We start from the raw sequence: 15,369 nt of genomic DNA on the forward strand, positions 1-15,369 counted from the left end.
GGCAGGGGAGCTCCAAAGTGAGGGTGCTGCCACACTAACAGGCAGCCTTTCAACAAGGGCGATGACCAGCCCATTTAAAGCCACCAGGTTTTTGCTGGCCTCCTGAAACGGTAAAGTGGCCTTAGCCAACCTGGGTCCCTCCAGATGTTTTGGACTACGACTGCCTAGGAATGGTGGGAGTTGTAGTCCAAAACATCCAGGTCGGGGAGGGTTGCAGTATAGAGATGGCCTGGTGAACCTCAGTTGGCAGAGCATTCCACAGGGTAGGTCCCGCTACAGAAACGAACCGTAGTTTGTGCCAGCTTCAGCCGCGCACTAACCAGGTGAGTGTTGATGCCTTTGGGGATGTGTTCCAGGGTATGTAGGTAGAAGCCTTATTCCCACCCAACGCCCACTCCAGTTTTCTAAGGCGGGGAAGCTCCTGTGAGCGCTGCTCGTGTTTCAGCCCCGTAGCCAGAAATCCGGAATGAAACTTAAGTTTTGATGCAACATGAGCCTGCCAAGAGGTAGCAATGGCTTTAAAGGGGAGAAGACACTATCAATGGCTACTAGTCCTGATGGCTGTAGGCTGCTTCTAGAATCAGAGGAAGTTTGTTTTAAAAGAAAACCCACACCTAGCATTTTGGCATCTGCAGGGTTGGGTTGTGGCTTTTCAGTAATGAGTCAAACATGTAAAACAGGTGAGGAACATGTGGCCCTCAAGATATTACTGCGCTCAGCATCCCTGGTCTGCTCGCCAGGTTGACTTGGAGTCTAGCAACATCTGGGGGGGTCACATGTTCCCCATCCCCACCATAAACCTCTGCCCAACCTTGTCTACTCAGATGGGCAGTGGGCCTCCAAAGTCTTGGGGCAGAGAAGGTTCCTTTCCTGTCTCTCCTACCTTGGGGTGGGGAAGCTGTGGTCCTGCAGATGCTGCTGGACCCCCAGCTCCCATCAACCCAGACTGGTCATGCTGTGGAAGGGCTGGTGTTCATTGGAACTGGTGGGGCACACAGGGAGCCCCAAATAGGTGAAGCCGGAGCCAGTGGGAGACAGGGCTAACTAATTCCAGTTTTGCCTCCACCCTCCTCCTCCCTGCTGAGTTGTACAAGGGTGGGCACTGAGGCTAAAGAGGAGGAATCTAATGGGCACTGTGACACCATGAACCAGCTGTATTTAAGAAGCAAGGTAGGTGAGGCCTGGCTGGAGGCAGACTGAGCTACATGGGGCAATGCCCCATTTGCCTTAATCTACCAGCCTTCACTGGAGTCCAACAACAACTGGAAGGCCACATTTTTTCTCATCCCTGATGCAAAATAAGAACAGCCTAGTGCTGTGTTGAAACACAGTGGTTAGGAAAGCCTTCTAGAAAGGGTATGTCTTAGCTGCCTGCTGAAGGACAAGTAAAGATGGAGTCGGGCCAGCTTCCCTTGTTCTATAGCTGTGGATTTACAAGAACAACAACAATATTTGAGCCTTGATCTTTGAGCTCAGACACTGTACTTATGACAGCAGAGGATCATAGAGCAGGTTTCGGAGGTCAGTAGGTAAAGATAGGAGCTGCCAGTTTTTGAGATACTGCACTCTGGTGTTCTCCAAAATGGCGCCATCTTTGGATTTGACTTGCTGACTTTGTTTGCTGAAAACACTGGTGACTACTGCTCTAATGGTTGGGTCTTCTCCTTCTCTTTTTCTCTGTCTTTCCCTTTCTAGATCTTGATGACTTGAAAGGAACCACCTTTGGAAGCTTCAGCAATGGCTCCACTCTGAGTGGCTTCCCAAGCTATGATTGGTCTGATAAAGATGATGCCTACCAAAGCAGGAAGTCCCTCCCCTTCCCCTTTCCTCCAGGAAGTGGCTCCTCTTTGGCCACCTCCATCCTCCAGAAGAAAGAGACTCTGTTTGGCAGCTCAGAGAACATCACCTTGACCACTGTTTCCAAAGTCACCACCTTTGCAAGTGAGGATGCTCTCCAGGACGTGAAGTTCTCACCTTTTGCTAACTTCAAAGAACCTGACCCTCAGTCTGCAGACCAGAGTGATGATGACATTGAAGGCTTTGGGGAGTTTGCAAGGCCTTTGGCAAAAACATCTGGAAACCCAGCTGTAGGCACACCCCAAGAGGCTGACTCAGCTGGCCTCTCCGTAGAAGCAGCTAAAGAAGGCACAGACGACTTTGGAGAGTTTCAGAGCGAGAAGCCCAAAATCAGCAAATTTGACTTCTTACTGGCAACTTCCCAAGGGAAGGTGAAATCGAGTGAAGAAATGATCAAGAGTGAGCTTGCAACGTTCGACCTCTCTGTTCAAGGTGAGTGCCTACATTGGCTTCCAGTTGTTCTGGACTCAAGGCTGTCTCGTCATAGATGCTGTGTGGCGCGGCGTGCCAGGGCGGGCCCCCCGGGGTGCCCCCGCGAGCCCGTCGGCATACCGGGCGCCCCCTCCCCAACCCGCCCCTGCCCCCATGGGTGGGCGGGCGGGCGGGCGCTCGCGCACCAGCGGGCGAGATGCAAGCCGCCCACCCTCCGGATCCCCAGCTGGAGCGCTGGGAAGGGCACGCAAAGACCCGCGCCGCTCCAGCGCCATGCCCCTCATCCCCTGCTCGCCCACCCCGAGGGGCGGCCAGCGCGGGAGGGAGGCGGGCGGAGAGGCGGCATGCCGGGGGCGCCGAGAGATCGTTGCGCCACGGCGGCCGATTCCTTTAAGACGGCCCTGTCTGGACTACAGCTCTCATCAGCCCCAGCCAGGGAAGGAACCTCGCTCTCTGCTAGAGCATCTGCTTTGTACGCAGAACATCCCGGAGAAGCAAGATGCAGAACTACATAAGCCTTCGCTGCTTTTTAGGAAAGGCTTTGTAAGCTACATTTGGCCTCTGATCTTCCTAGCCTGCATAGTATTAAGCACATCTTTACCACTTTAGGGCAAGTAACTTGCTGTTATTTTTAATTGAAGTTTTGATTTTCAAGGAGCCTCGCAGTGCAACATTCATATTGATCTGGCTTGCATGGAACACTAAGCCCAGGGTTCATTTAACAAACCACAACTCAATCATGAGTTGTCCCACAGATGACCCAACAAACATATAACACCAAGCCATAGTTAAAACAAACCCAAATTTATAACACGGCAGCAAACCATGGCTTCAGATCATGATTTTTTGGCAGTAAACAATCCATAGTAAAGCCACTGGGCAGGGTTCTCACATAATGCTAAGCCATGGTTTAATGAAACATAGTTTAGCAAACTATTGCTTAGTGTTACGTGTGAATGAGGCCAAGGTCTTTTCTTCTTCTTCATAGAATAATAAAATTGGAAAATTGGAAGGGTCACCTAGTCCAACCCCCTGTAATGCAGGAATCTCAGCTAAATCATACATGACAGATAGCCAGTTAACCTCTGCTTAAAAGCCTCCAAGGAAGGAGAGTCCACCACCTCTTGTGGGAGTGTGTTCCACTGTTGGACAGCTCTTACTGTCAAAAAGTTTTTTTGAGGTTATTATTATTAACACTGTTCAGAACTGGGGCATACACACAACCCTGACTTTCATGTGTTGTGTTTCTTTCCAGGATCTCACAAACGGAGCCTGAGTTTGGGCGACAGAGAGATCAGCCGCTCCTCACCTTTGCCACCTCCGGAGCAGCCATTTAGAGATCGGTCAAATACCCTCAGTGAGAAGCCAGCCCTGCCCGTCATCCGAGACAAGTACAAAGATCTCACGGGGGAAGTGGAGGTAAGGAGAGATTTGACGGGAGGAAGTGTGGCTTGTCAAAGAGGAATTCCGGGAGGGTTATCCTCTTTTAACAGCTGAACATATGTGTAAGACTCACACAATATAATTTCCTGGACATTACCACTAGAGATTGCAGGTGTGGTACATTCTCAGACATTATACATACATACATACATACATACATACATACATACATACATATACACGCACACACACACACACACACACACACACTTTTTGCTTGTGTGTGGGGGAAGATTATTACATTGTTATTATCACTGGAGAGCCAGTGTGGTGTAGTGATTAAGAGCGGCAGACTCATAATCTGGTGAACCGGGTTCGCGTCTCCACTCCTCCACATGCAGCTGCTGGGTGACCTTGGGCTGGTCTCTCAGCCCCACTCACCTCACAGAGTGTTTGTTGTGGGGGAGGAAGGGAAAGGAGAATGCAAGCCGCTTTGAGACTCCTTCAGGTAGTGATAAAGCGGGATATCAAATCCAAACTCTTATTCTCCCTGACATGCTAGTTTTCTATACTAAGGGAATTGTGTTTTAACAGAGAGGGAGCATATTGGAATTAAGATTTCCCTTTCTTGCCGTGCAGAGTGGTAGAATCCCAGAAAGGACTATGCCACTTGATATTGCAGAATTACAGAATTCTAGAGTTGGAAGGCCCCTTCATGGATCACTGCCTTGTCGTGGCGAAGGGGCTTGAATTACTCAGGGAAGCTATGGACAGGTCAAGATGGACAGGTCATAGTGGAGAGTTTGGACCAAACGTGATCCACCTGGAGAAGGAACTGGCAAGCCACTCCAGTATCCCTGCCAAGAAAACTCCATGGACAAAGACAACAGGCATATAAAAGATATGACGCTGGAAGATGAGCCCCTCAGGTCGGAAGGCGTCCAACATGCTACTGGGGAAGAGCGGAGGACAAGTACAAGTAGATCCAGAGCTGATGAAGCGGCTGGGCCAAAGCCGAAAGGACGTTCAGTTGCTGATATGCCTGGAAGCGAAAGGAAAGTCCAATGCTGTAAAGAAAAGTATTGCATAGGAACCTGGAATGTAAGAACCATGAACCTCGGAAAGCTGGATGTGGTAAAAAATGAGATGGCAAGAATAAACATTGACATCCTAGGCATCAGTGAACTAAAATGGACAGGAATGGGCGAATTCAGTTCGGATGACTATCATATCTACTACTGTGGGCAGGAATCCCGTAAAAGAAATGGAGTGGCCCTCATAGTCAACAAAAGAGTGGCGAAAGCTGTACTGGGATGCAACTTCAAAAATGATAGAATGATCTCGATACGAATCCAAGGCAGTCCTTTTAACATCACAGTAATCCAAGTTTATGCACCAACTACCAGTGCTGAAGAAACTGAAATTGATCAATTCTATGAAGACTTACAACACCTTCTAGAAATGACACCAAAGAAGGATGTTCTTCTCATTATAGGGGATTGGAATGCTAAAGTAGGGAGTCAAGAGATAAAAGGAACAACTGGCAAGTTTGGCCTTGGAGTTCAAAATGAAGCAGGGCAAAGGCTAATAGAGTTCTGTCAAGAGAACAAGCTGGTCATCACAAACACTCTTTTCCAACAACACAAGAGACGACTCTACACATGGACATCACCAGATGGGCAACATCAAAATCAGATTGATTATATTCTCTGCAGCCAAAGATGGAGAAGCTCTATATACTCAGAAAAAACAAGACCTGGAGCTGACTGTGGCTCAGATCACCAGCTTCTTATAGCAAAATTCCAGCTTAAACTGAAGAAAGTAGGAAAAACCACTGGGCCAGTAAGATACAATCTAAATCAAATCCCTTATGAATACACAGTTGAAGTGAAGAACAGGTTTAAGGATTTAGATTTGGTGGATAGAGTGCCTGAAGAACTGTGGATGGAGGCTCGTAACATTATACAGGAGACAGCAACGAAAACCATCCCAATGAAAAAGAAATGCAAGGAAAGCAAAGTGGCTGTCCAATGAGGCCATACAAATAGCGGGGGAGAGAAGGCAAGCAAAATGCGAGGGAGATCGTGAAAGATACAGGAAATTGAATGCAGATTTCCAAAGAATAGCAAGGAGAGACAAGAGGGCCTTTCTAAACGAGCAATGCAAAGAAATAGAGGAAAATAACAGAATGGGGAAAACCAGAGATTTGTTCAAGAAAATTGGAGATATGAAAGGAAGATTTCGGACAAAGATTACCACAATTAAGGACAAAAGTGGAAAGGACCTAACAGAAGCAGAAGACATCAAGAAGAGGTGGCAAGAATACACAGAGGAATTATACCAGAAAGATATGGAGGTCTCATACACCCCAGGTAATGTGGTTGCTGACCTTGAGCCAGACATCCTGGAGAGTGAAGTCAAATGGGCCTTAGAAAGCCTCGCTAACAACAAGGCCAGTGGAAGTGATGATATTCCAGCTGAACTATTTAAAATTTTAAAAGATGATGCTGTTAAGGTGCTACACTCAATATGCCAGCAGGTTTGGAAAACTCAGCAGTGGCCAGAGGATTGGAGAAGATCAGTCTACATCCCAATCCCAAAGAAGGGCAGTGCCAAAGAATGCTCCAACTACCGCACAATTGCACTCATTTCACACGCTAGCAAGGTTATGCTTAAAATTCTACAAGGCAGGCTTAAGCAGTATGTGGACCGAGAACTCCCAGAAGTGCAAGCTGGATTTCGAAGGGGCAGAGGAACCAGAGACCAAATTGCAAACATGCGCTGGATTATGGAGAAAGCTAGAGAGTTCCAGAAAAACATCTACTTCTGCTTCATTGACTACGCAAAAGCATTTGACTGTGTCGACCACAACAAACTATGGCAAGTTCTTAAAGAAATGGGAGTGCCGGATCACCTCATTTGTCTCCTGAGAAATCTCTATGTGGGACAAGAAGCTACAGTTAGAACTGGATATGGAGCAACTGATTGGTTCAAAATTGGGAAAGGTGTACGACAAGGCTGTATATTGTCTCCCTGCTTATTTAACTTATATGCAGAATTCATCATGCGAAAGGCTGGACTGGATGAATCCCAGACCGGAATTAAGATTGCCGGAAAAAATATCAACAACCTCAGATATGCTGATGACACTACCTTGATGGCAGAAAGTGAGGAGGAATTAAAGAACCTTTTAATGAGGGTGAAAGAGGAGAGCGCAAAATATGGTCTGAAGCTCAACATCAAAAAAACTAAGATCATGGCCACTGGTCCCATCATCTCCTGGCAAATAGAAGGGGAAGAAATGGAGGCAGTGAGAGATTTCACTTTTTTGGGTTCCACGATCACTGCAGATGGTGACAGCAGTCACGAAATTAGAAGACGCCTGCTTCTTGGGAGAAAAGCAATGACAAACCTAGACAGCATCTTAAAAAGCAAAGACATCACCTTGCCGACAAAGGTCCGTATAGTTAAAGCTATGGTTTTCCCAGTAGTAATGTACGGAAGTGAGAGCTGGACCATAAAGAAGGCTGGTCGCCGAAGAATTGCTGCTTTTGAATTGTGGTGCTGGAGGAGACTCTTGAGAGTCGCATGGACTGCAAGAAGATCAAACCTATCCATTCTCAAAGAAATCAGCCCTGAGTGCTCACTAGAAGGACAGATCCTGAAGTTGAGGCTCCAGTACTTTGGCCACCTCATGAGAAGAGAAGACTCCCTGGAAAAGACCCTGATGTTGGGAAAGATGGAAGGCACAAGGAGAAGGGGACGACAGAGGATGAGATGGTTGGACAGTGTTCTCGAAGCTACTAACATGAGTTTGGCCAAACTGCGAGAGGCAGTGAAGGATAGGCGTGCCTGGCGTGCTCTGGTCCATGGGGTCACGAAGAGTTGGACACGACTGAACGACTGAACAACAACAACAACAGAGTTGGAAGGTACCCCCTGAGGGCTCTCTAATTCAGCCCACCGCAATGTTCTTTAGTGGTGGTGTTCAGACAGTTCTGCTTTGGAGCTTTTGATCCCTGCCATCCTGGCATGCAGGATGTATTTCGCCTAGGTTGGAAATATAGGAACATTGGAAACTGCCTTATGCTGAGTCAGACCATTGGGTCCATCTAGCTCAGAACTGTCTGCACTGACTGGCAGTGGCTTTCCAGGGTTTCAGGAAGGGGACCTTCCCATCCCTACCTGGAGGTGCCGAGGATTGGACCTATGACCTTCTGCATGCAAAGCAAAGGCTATACCACTGAGCTATGGCCCTTCCCCAAAGGATACTCTCCCCATCTCTCTATATCCTCCAACCGGTGTGGGTTTGGGCATATTGCATTGATGGACCACTTCCCAATCTCCACATGAAAACCACCTGCATCTTTCTGGGAGCTTTCCTTGCTTTTTGCTACCTCTGTGTAGCAGGGGATGGGCATCACTTATAAGACAGTCATTACTCGTTCTGATTTATTTGTTTATTTTTGAAACCTGTGGAATTCCGCTTCTTCTTTTCCACCTAGGAAAGTGAGAGATATGCCTATGAATGGCAGAGGTGTTTAGAAAGTGCCCTCCAGGTAAGTACGTCAAAACAACGTCCTTCTCCTTTGTATACCTCATGTGGGATGGTCACAGGTTTTGATACTGTGTGCATGCGCCAGCTCCTATGCATAAATGCGGATAGAAAAGAGTTACTATCATTTAACTAGAAATACAGTACGGTGGTACCTCGGAAGTCAAACGGAATCCGTTCCGGAAGTCCGTTAGACTTCCAAAACATTTGGGAACCAAGGCGTGGCTTCCAATTGGCTGGGTTTGCGACGTTCAGGAGCCAAAACGTTCGACTGGCAAGGTGTTTGTCTTCCAAGGTACGACTGTACATCTCACCGCAGTGGGAAACCACTGTCTGCTGGGGTGGAAAGGAATAATTTATGTTTGAAATTGGATGGAGGATTAAATCTATAGGTTAAATTTTAAACCTCCTATCCCACATGTGTAGGAGAAATGCAAAAATAAGCAGGCTTTCTAGCAGAGTAAAAACATTTGGACGTTTTGCAGCTTTCTGAAGCGTAGGAATAAAGCAGTTATATCCTTTTTATCCCTTTTTATTTGTGGTCTTCTGACCTTCTTCCTTTTCACCCCATTGCAGAGAATGAACCACCTTTTTTTTTTTAGTAAGATAAACAAAAAGGTTTACTTACATTTCAATGCAGGCAGAAAATACAGCAAAGTAGTTTGCAGAAAAATACTTCTATGTTACAGTAGAATAAAAATTGGTGGTCTCAAAATAGGGTGGCTGTGTCTGGAACCCCCAGAGACACATATGATTGTCTTGGAAACAAGGTGAATGGAGAAAGTCTCCTCAGAGGCGGAAGGAATTGTAAGGGGTTATCTCCATTGTTACAGAATTCCTGCCCAGAGGAGGCAACGGAAGTGGCCACACACAGAGAGGGTTCTCTCTAAGAAGTTTAAGGACTCTCTATGTACTAACCCTGTGCTTGTCTAACAAAACATGCATTTGTGATTGGGCTGCAACCCTCTGGGTGGGGCCAGAGGCAACAGTGGGCGGAGCAACAAAGGCAATTTTTTGCCTTTGTGCCGTAGGCTAGTTTCTACACCCATTCCACACACCCCTCTTTCCTCCACCAACCAGACAAGCAAGAGGCATTGTCAGAGTTCAGGGACGCACTCCAGCCAGGCAAAACCACCTAGGTTGGGAAACAGGGCTGCTGCAGGGGGTGGTCTGGGGAGGTTTCCAAGGGCCAGATGGGGAAACCTCCAGGGCCACATGCAGCCTGAGGTTCCTCTGGCACAATGCGGATGCATGTGATATGGCAGATATTTTGGAGATAAGCAGGCCTGGGCTGGAGGCTCCCTGGGGATGCTATGAACACCGTCCTGAGTTCAGCAGAACAAACACATGTCTCTTCTGTGTCAGGTCATCAAGAAAGCAAACGACACCCTGAACGGAATCAGCAGCTCCTCCGTCTGCACCGAAGTGATCCACTCCACGCAAGGCATGGAGTACTTATTAGGTATGGATTTTACCGTATCTCATGAAAATGAGGAATTAAAACAGGGAGCAAAGACACCCAACAGCTCTGCTTGGGATGTGCCTCTTTATTTTTTTTTAAGCAGAAGGAGATTTTCCCACTTCCTGAAACCTTATTGGGTGTTTCCCCCACCTCCATCTACCCTCTAGATTTCTCTGTGGTTTATGCGCTTAGTGAGACTCTGGTGCTCTCGTTTTATTTATTAATTAAAAAATGTTGATAGACATCTGTTTCCAAAACAAAAATCAAAGCGGTTTGCAACTAAGTTACATTAAAAACACGCAAGGGTGTGTGGCCTGGGGAGAATTCTGAGGGCCAGAGATAGAAGCCTGGAGGGCCACATTCATTTTGGTTCCTCACCCTTGCCGTCTGAGAGTTGGCATGCCTCCTGTGACCCCTGAACCCTCACCTTTGATCTCTCAACAGGGGTCGTCGAGGTTTATAGAGTCACAAAACGGGTAGAGCTGGGTATCAAAGCCACAGCCGTCTGTAGCGAGAAGCTCCAGCTACTACTGAAGGACATCGACAAAGTGTGGAACAACCTGATCAGTTTCATGTCGCTCGCTGCTTTAACGGTAAGGCCTTTTGTGTGGTCAGTCTCTTTCCTGTAGGGATTTTTTTGCCCCACTGGAGCATGAGAACGGCCTCCTGGAATCCTTCCAGTAGTGTTTCTCTTGATTTTGGACTACAGTTCCCATCATCCCTGACCACTGGGCCTGCTAGCTAGGGATGATGGGAGTTGTAGTCCAGCAACAGCTGGAGACCCAAGTTTGAGGAGCACTGTTCCCATACAACATCTTGTATAACTGGCCCTCAGGAGCAGGTTTTGAAGGCAGCGGCCGTCCCATTTTCTTTGACCTCAGCACCTGCCGTTCAAGGATACACTACCTCTAAATGTGGAGGGTCCACGTAGGCATATTTTGCTGTGCTCCCAGTGTTCAGACTCTGAGTGCCGTTAGAGATACGGATTGTTTAGATGTGCTTAATGCTTTTAGATTGCTGTAAATAATCTTTTGTTTCTTATTGGTTGTTTTATTTCTTAATTGCTTGCTACGCTGAGCTGCTTTGGGTGAAAATATGAGACAAAAATTTAATAATGATGATGATGATGGTGTCTTGCGAGTGGCAGGGGCCGGCGGCAGCAGAGGGACGATGAGTGGTGTGTGAAGGGTTCCGGAGAGGGGTTGCTTAAATTAGCGGCCACTCAAGCACTTCTGCTGCTGCTGGCATCAACAAAGCCCAGCCCTCTTCCTCCTCTAGGCAGGGCGAGGAGAAGCCAGGAGGGAGGAGGGAGGGAGGGAGGAGGAGGCGCCGCCGCCACCATGTGAGGAAGAGCGAGAGAGGGGGAAAGAATGTGCACGCTGGCAATCCACACGGTGATTCCCGGACTGTCTGCAGGCTGGATCCAGAAGGCAATTGGACCTGATCTGGCCCGAGGGCCTTAGTTTGCGTACTCTTGGATTAGAAGGTAGAAGGCCGCTTAGAAGTTGGAAGGTAGAAGAGAGCGTGGAAGATAACTTAGAACAAGAGAACTGAAGGCAGAAGATAGCTTCTTATGAACAATATACTGATTCCTACCTCTGTTGTTCCTCCTACAGCCTGACGAAAACTCACTCGATTTTTCCTCCTGTATGCTTCGCCCAGGAATCAAAAACGCCCAAGAACTGGCTTGTGGGGTGTGCCTCTTGAATGTAAATTCTCGAAGCAAAGTAAGTAGAGGCTGTGTTGTTGTTGTTGTTGTTGTTGTTTACATCTCCCCACCTATCTCAACCCCTGTTTGCATTTGCTGCCTTCCACTCCTGCATTTGCTCCACTAATTTTAACAAGCACCCGGAGCATCCAGCGACCTCATCGCAAGTAGCTTTTGTAGAAAGCCGCATCGTGGGCAGAGCTGAGTTCCTTCCGAAACACCCTCTGCCGCCCGTCCGAATGCATGTTGCTGCTGCTGCTGCTGCTTCCAGCTCGGGTGGAGACCCCAGGCAGCCTTAGTGGAGCCCGGAGAGTTGGGAAGTAAGAGGTACGAGTCCCTGGGCCTGCGTGGATCCACCCAGCAAGGCAACACAGTCTTCCTCAAATAAAATGTAGTGGCCTTCCAGATATGAGACTCAAACTCCCATCAGCCCCAGCTGGCACAGCCAGCAGCCAGGAAGGATGAGAACTGCAGCTGAGCAACATCCAGAGAACCTCAAGTTACCCGTCTTTGTTTTATAGGGCAAGAGTCAACACTGTGATGCCCTCCAGTGATGGGCGTTACCGTCTGACAGTACCTGTCAGGTCGCCGGTGTTCCCAATTACTTGTGCCTTATTTCCTAGGCAACTGGAGGGTTGACTCTGGAGTCAGGAGTCCCCTGCAACTGGCTTGGAGCCTCTATCTTCTTTCTTCGTAAGAGACAAGCCCCACAGCCTTCAGAAACTCAGGATTGTCAGTGGGATATATTGGACCAGCTCTAAAAGCCCCTCTGTGTGGAGCGGGATGGGGACTCTTAAAACATGAGCGAGTTTGGTTGACATCCAGCTCCCCTCTTTTGGCAATTATGTTTTGACCCTTTTCTGGTTTCGACGTTTTCAGAAAGAAGAGAAGCCTGCGGAGGAACCTCCTAGAGAAGTACGGACCCGTGAAAGATATCTATATCTCTATATATATTTTCCTTTTAATGTTTGCCCTAAGCAAGGCGGTAGCGGAGACCATTGCCACCCTCCTCCGTTTGTCTCCAGTTAACAATTTCTGTGCCTCTCCCTCTCTCTAACCTCTCGATTTTAATCAACTAACTCGCACTCGAGTCTGTTCTCCTAAATGGCCTGGTTCAAACTGAATGCTTAGTGTGAGCCTGCAAGCATGTGGGCCTTCCAGAAAGGAGACAAGTAGCTGCTTTGTTCCGTCCTCTGGTCCTGCTGCTGCCCGCTAAACCATGGTTTGGCCAAGCGTATCATCTGAACCCAGTTTCATGGCTTGTCTCGCTCTAGACAAACAACAAACTCTGATCAAAGTTTCTTCTATGCTTCACCACTTGGGAGGAGATGAACTGCAAGCCCGGGTCCAGGCGATGCGCTGAGCCCAAAGCTGGGACGGAGGAAGATCAAAGCAGGGACACTCTCTTCTCTCATGGAGCCTGCATTCTTGTACATTCCCACTAATCCATGGTTTGGCTTAGTGCTGTGCACAAACCAAGTCTTTCTCATGTCGGCATGCCTGTTGCTTTGTGAATAGATCTGCTATTTTGTGGTGGTCCGTGTTGTGGTGTGGCAGAAAAAGTTGTCTGTGTCGTTGGCTCCCACCTATCTCGCCTTGCGTGTTTGTGGCAGGAGGGGCTTGTGCCGTCCACCCTCACTGTGCATGAAGATGTTAAAAACTTTTCAGGTTTTGATGGTGTGGAGGGGGGTCTGCGGGGGTCACGTTCTCCTTCAAGTGTGTGTGTGTGGGGGGGTCTAGTTCAGCCTGATGACTGCTTCTCTCTTAGCTCCTGCGTGTGGTTCAAGGTGTGGGGTCCTGTGTGTTCCACCATTCCTCCATGGGAGCAAAGAGATGCGCGCGGTCAACTAGCTGGGCTCCATCATTTGCAACAAATTAAGGGGCTTTACCCAAGGATACTTCATTTATTTTTATCCACACAAGTGGGTCTGTGCAAAGTTAGGGGTTGTTTTCAAAGCTGATGTACAGTCACCTTAATATACTCCTACAGCTGTTTCTCACACGATTACATAGAATCTCTTAAAGTCATGGAAGTGCTTTGCATTCTGGATATCTGAGAGGCGAATAGCTGTGAGGAAACAAGTGCATTTCTTCCACTAATCCCCAAAGCAGCACCCTTCCCAAAGTACTCCACCTGCTTGCTCAGCTGCAAGCCTTGGCCATTGACAAATCAGCCCTGGGGTGTTTGTGTGTGGGGGCTGCTTCCTTGAAAAGCGGCTTGCCAGCAACGCCCAAGTCGGAAACTTGCTCTCAGGTGTGTTTCAGCTCCTTTGTGGTTTCCCACGCTAGGTTTAAGCCGGCAAAACCTTGCAGTGCGTCCTCCTTGCCTCCTAACAGGAGTGCCCCTGGTTCAGGGTTCCGCCGTGCTTTCTCCCATTTTATAACATCACACAATTTGGCAGGCAGGCAGGATTTCACATGAATTTTGGGGCAAGGGGAACAGCTCCCTGCTGGGGTGCAGCCGCCCAAAAGGTCCCCCCTCTTTCTGGGAAGGGCAGGCAATGCTTTTCAGTCCAAATTCTACCTTTGTACAGCAGCCCAGGGTCTACATGCCATCTCTGCATCCAGGCAAGCGAGAGGCATGATCAAGGACACATTTGCAGCCAGGAAAGCAAGTGGTCTGGGTGTGAAACAGGGCTAGTGAGGGGTGTGGCCTAGAGAGGGTCCTGAAGACCAGGTAAAGAGGCTTAGAGGGCTGCAGGCCTGAGGTTCCTCTCGCTCTCTGTCTTATAGCCTCCCGCCTTGCCTGAGATGGAAGGAGCACTGTGCCAAAAATAAACAAAATAGATTCTGCCTTCAACCAGGCTCTTTCTCTTCCCACTTCTTTAAAAGAGCTGCCTTTAAATGCTCTTTTCGATCGCACAAAGTGGAGATTGAGGACCCTCTGTTGCTGGTTTATCCCAGAGCCGATGCCTGCCCAGAGCTGTGGCCATGGTTTGACGGCGATGGCTTGCGAGCTGTTAGGAATCTCCCCGAAGAGACCGAATGTGTTTGTTGGCTGTCAGTGTGTGCCTGTGTGTCGCCGGCATCCATGCCTCTCTCCGTGGTGCAATGTTTCAGCACATGGGAGCATCACGGCGGTTCCTAACTCTGCTGTTTGTTTGTTTCCCCCCTTCTCCTCCGCAGGCCTTTAACTCGGAAACGGACAATTTCAAACTTGCTTACGGAGGGCACCAGTATCACGCCAGCTGCGCCAACTTCTGGATCAACTGCGTTGAGCCCAAACCCCCGGGCCTCATTTTGCCTGACCTGCTTTAAGCGGACTTCGTTCCTTCAGCTTCGGCTTGGTCTCGATAGGGGAAGAATACACTGGAGGGGCAGTGGGGGTGGGGTGGGGAGGGCTGGAAATAGATGTGGAAACTGTTCTGAGCTAGCGCTTAAGGCAGTCATCCCTAGGCTGGAGTGCTCCAGACGTTCTGGGCTACAGATCCACGGCCATGATGGCTGGGGGCTGGGAGTTGTAGTCTGCTGCACCCGGACTTCTCCAGCTTGGGGGAAGACTGGGTTCAAGTGTATATATATGAAACGTTTGTTTTTAGACTAGCTGTTCTCTTCCAAAAGGGTGAAAGCCACTATGTTTTTTAAATCTGCAAATTCCCTGTGATGGACTTCTCAAGAATTTGGAAATATCCACTGATTTGGGGGGTGGGGTGGAGGCGTGGATTGCACTGAGGCACAAACTGCTTCTCGAGTGGCATTTGACCAGCACAGTCTGCCTTTCAAGTGTTGGCAAATTTCTTGTCTGCTTAATGAAGGTGGAGGGATCTCCCCCCACCCCCGGAAGTGATAACCTCTGTTTCAAGTGGCTTACATCCCCTAGGATGACAAAGTCAGAAGGAGACAGGGTTGGCTTGGGATCCTTGTTGGGTGGTTCTTGTTCTTTGAGGAAGGTCTTGAATAGCTTCTCACTTCTCACCTCATGTATACCTGGTGAGCTTCCAAAACCATGTTTAAGTGTCAGGGGTCCACTTC

At 48.5% G+C, this 15,369-nt stretch overlaps 1 protein-coding gene across 6 annotated transcripts in view; it reads left to right on the top strand.

Moving 5' to 3' along the window:
- Nucleotides 1-15,143, top strand: part of SYNRG (synergin gamma) — a 54,109-nt gene extending 38,966 nt beyond the window's left edge. For 2 of the 6 annotated variants that reach the window (XM_033172287.1, XM_033172290.1), the window contains 8 exons: nt 1,696-2,289; nt 3,545-3,708; nt 8,178-8,231; nt 9,593-9,689; nt 10,134-10,282; nt 11,306-11,416; nt 12,277-12,312; nt 14,524-15,142. In XM_033172287.1, the coding sequence (XP_033028178.1) occupies nt 1,696-2,289; nt 3,545-3,708; nt 8,178-8,231; nt 9,593-9,689; nt 10,134-10,282; nt 11,306-11,416; nt 12,277-12,312; nt 14,524-14,655 (1,337 nt within the window). In that variant the 3' untranslated portion in view covers nt 14,656-15,142. Of the gene's footprint in view, nt 1-1,695; nt 2,290-3,544; nt 3,709-8,177; nt 8,232-9,592; nt 9,690-10,133; nt 10,283-11,305; nt 11,417-12,276; nt 12,313-14,523 lie in introns of all 6 variants that reach the window. The other 4 variants (XM_033172289.1, XM_033172291.1, XM_033172288.1 and 1 more) reach the window with 4 other exon arrangements.
- The last annotated feature ends 226 nt before the right edge of the window (nt 15,144-15,369 follow it).

Source organism: Lacerta agilis, chromosome 15 (genome assembly GCF_009819535.1).
Source record: "Lacerta agilis isolate rLacAgi1 chromosome 15, rLacAgi1.pri, whole genome shotgun sequence".
Lineage (NCBI taxonomy): Eukaryota > Metazoa > Chordata > Lepidosauria > Squamata > Lacertidae > Lacerta > Lacerta agilis.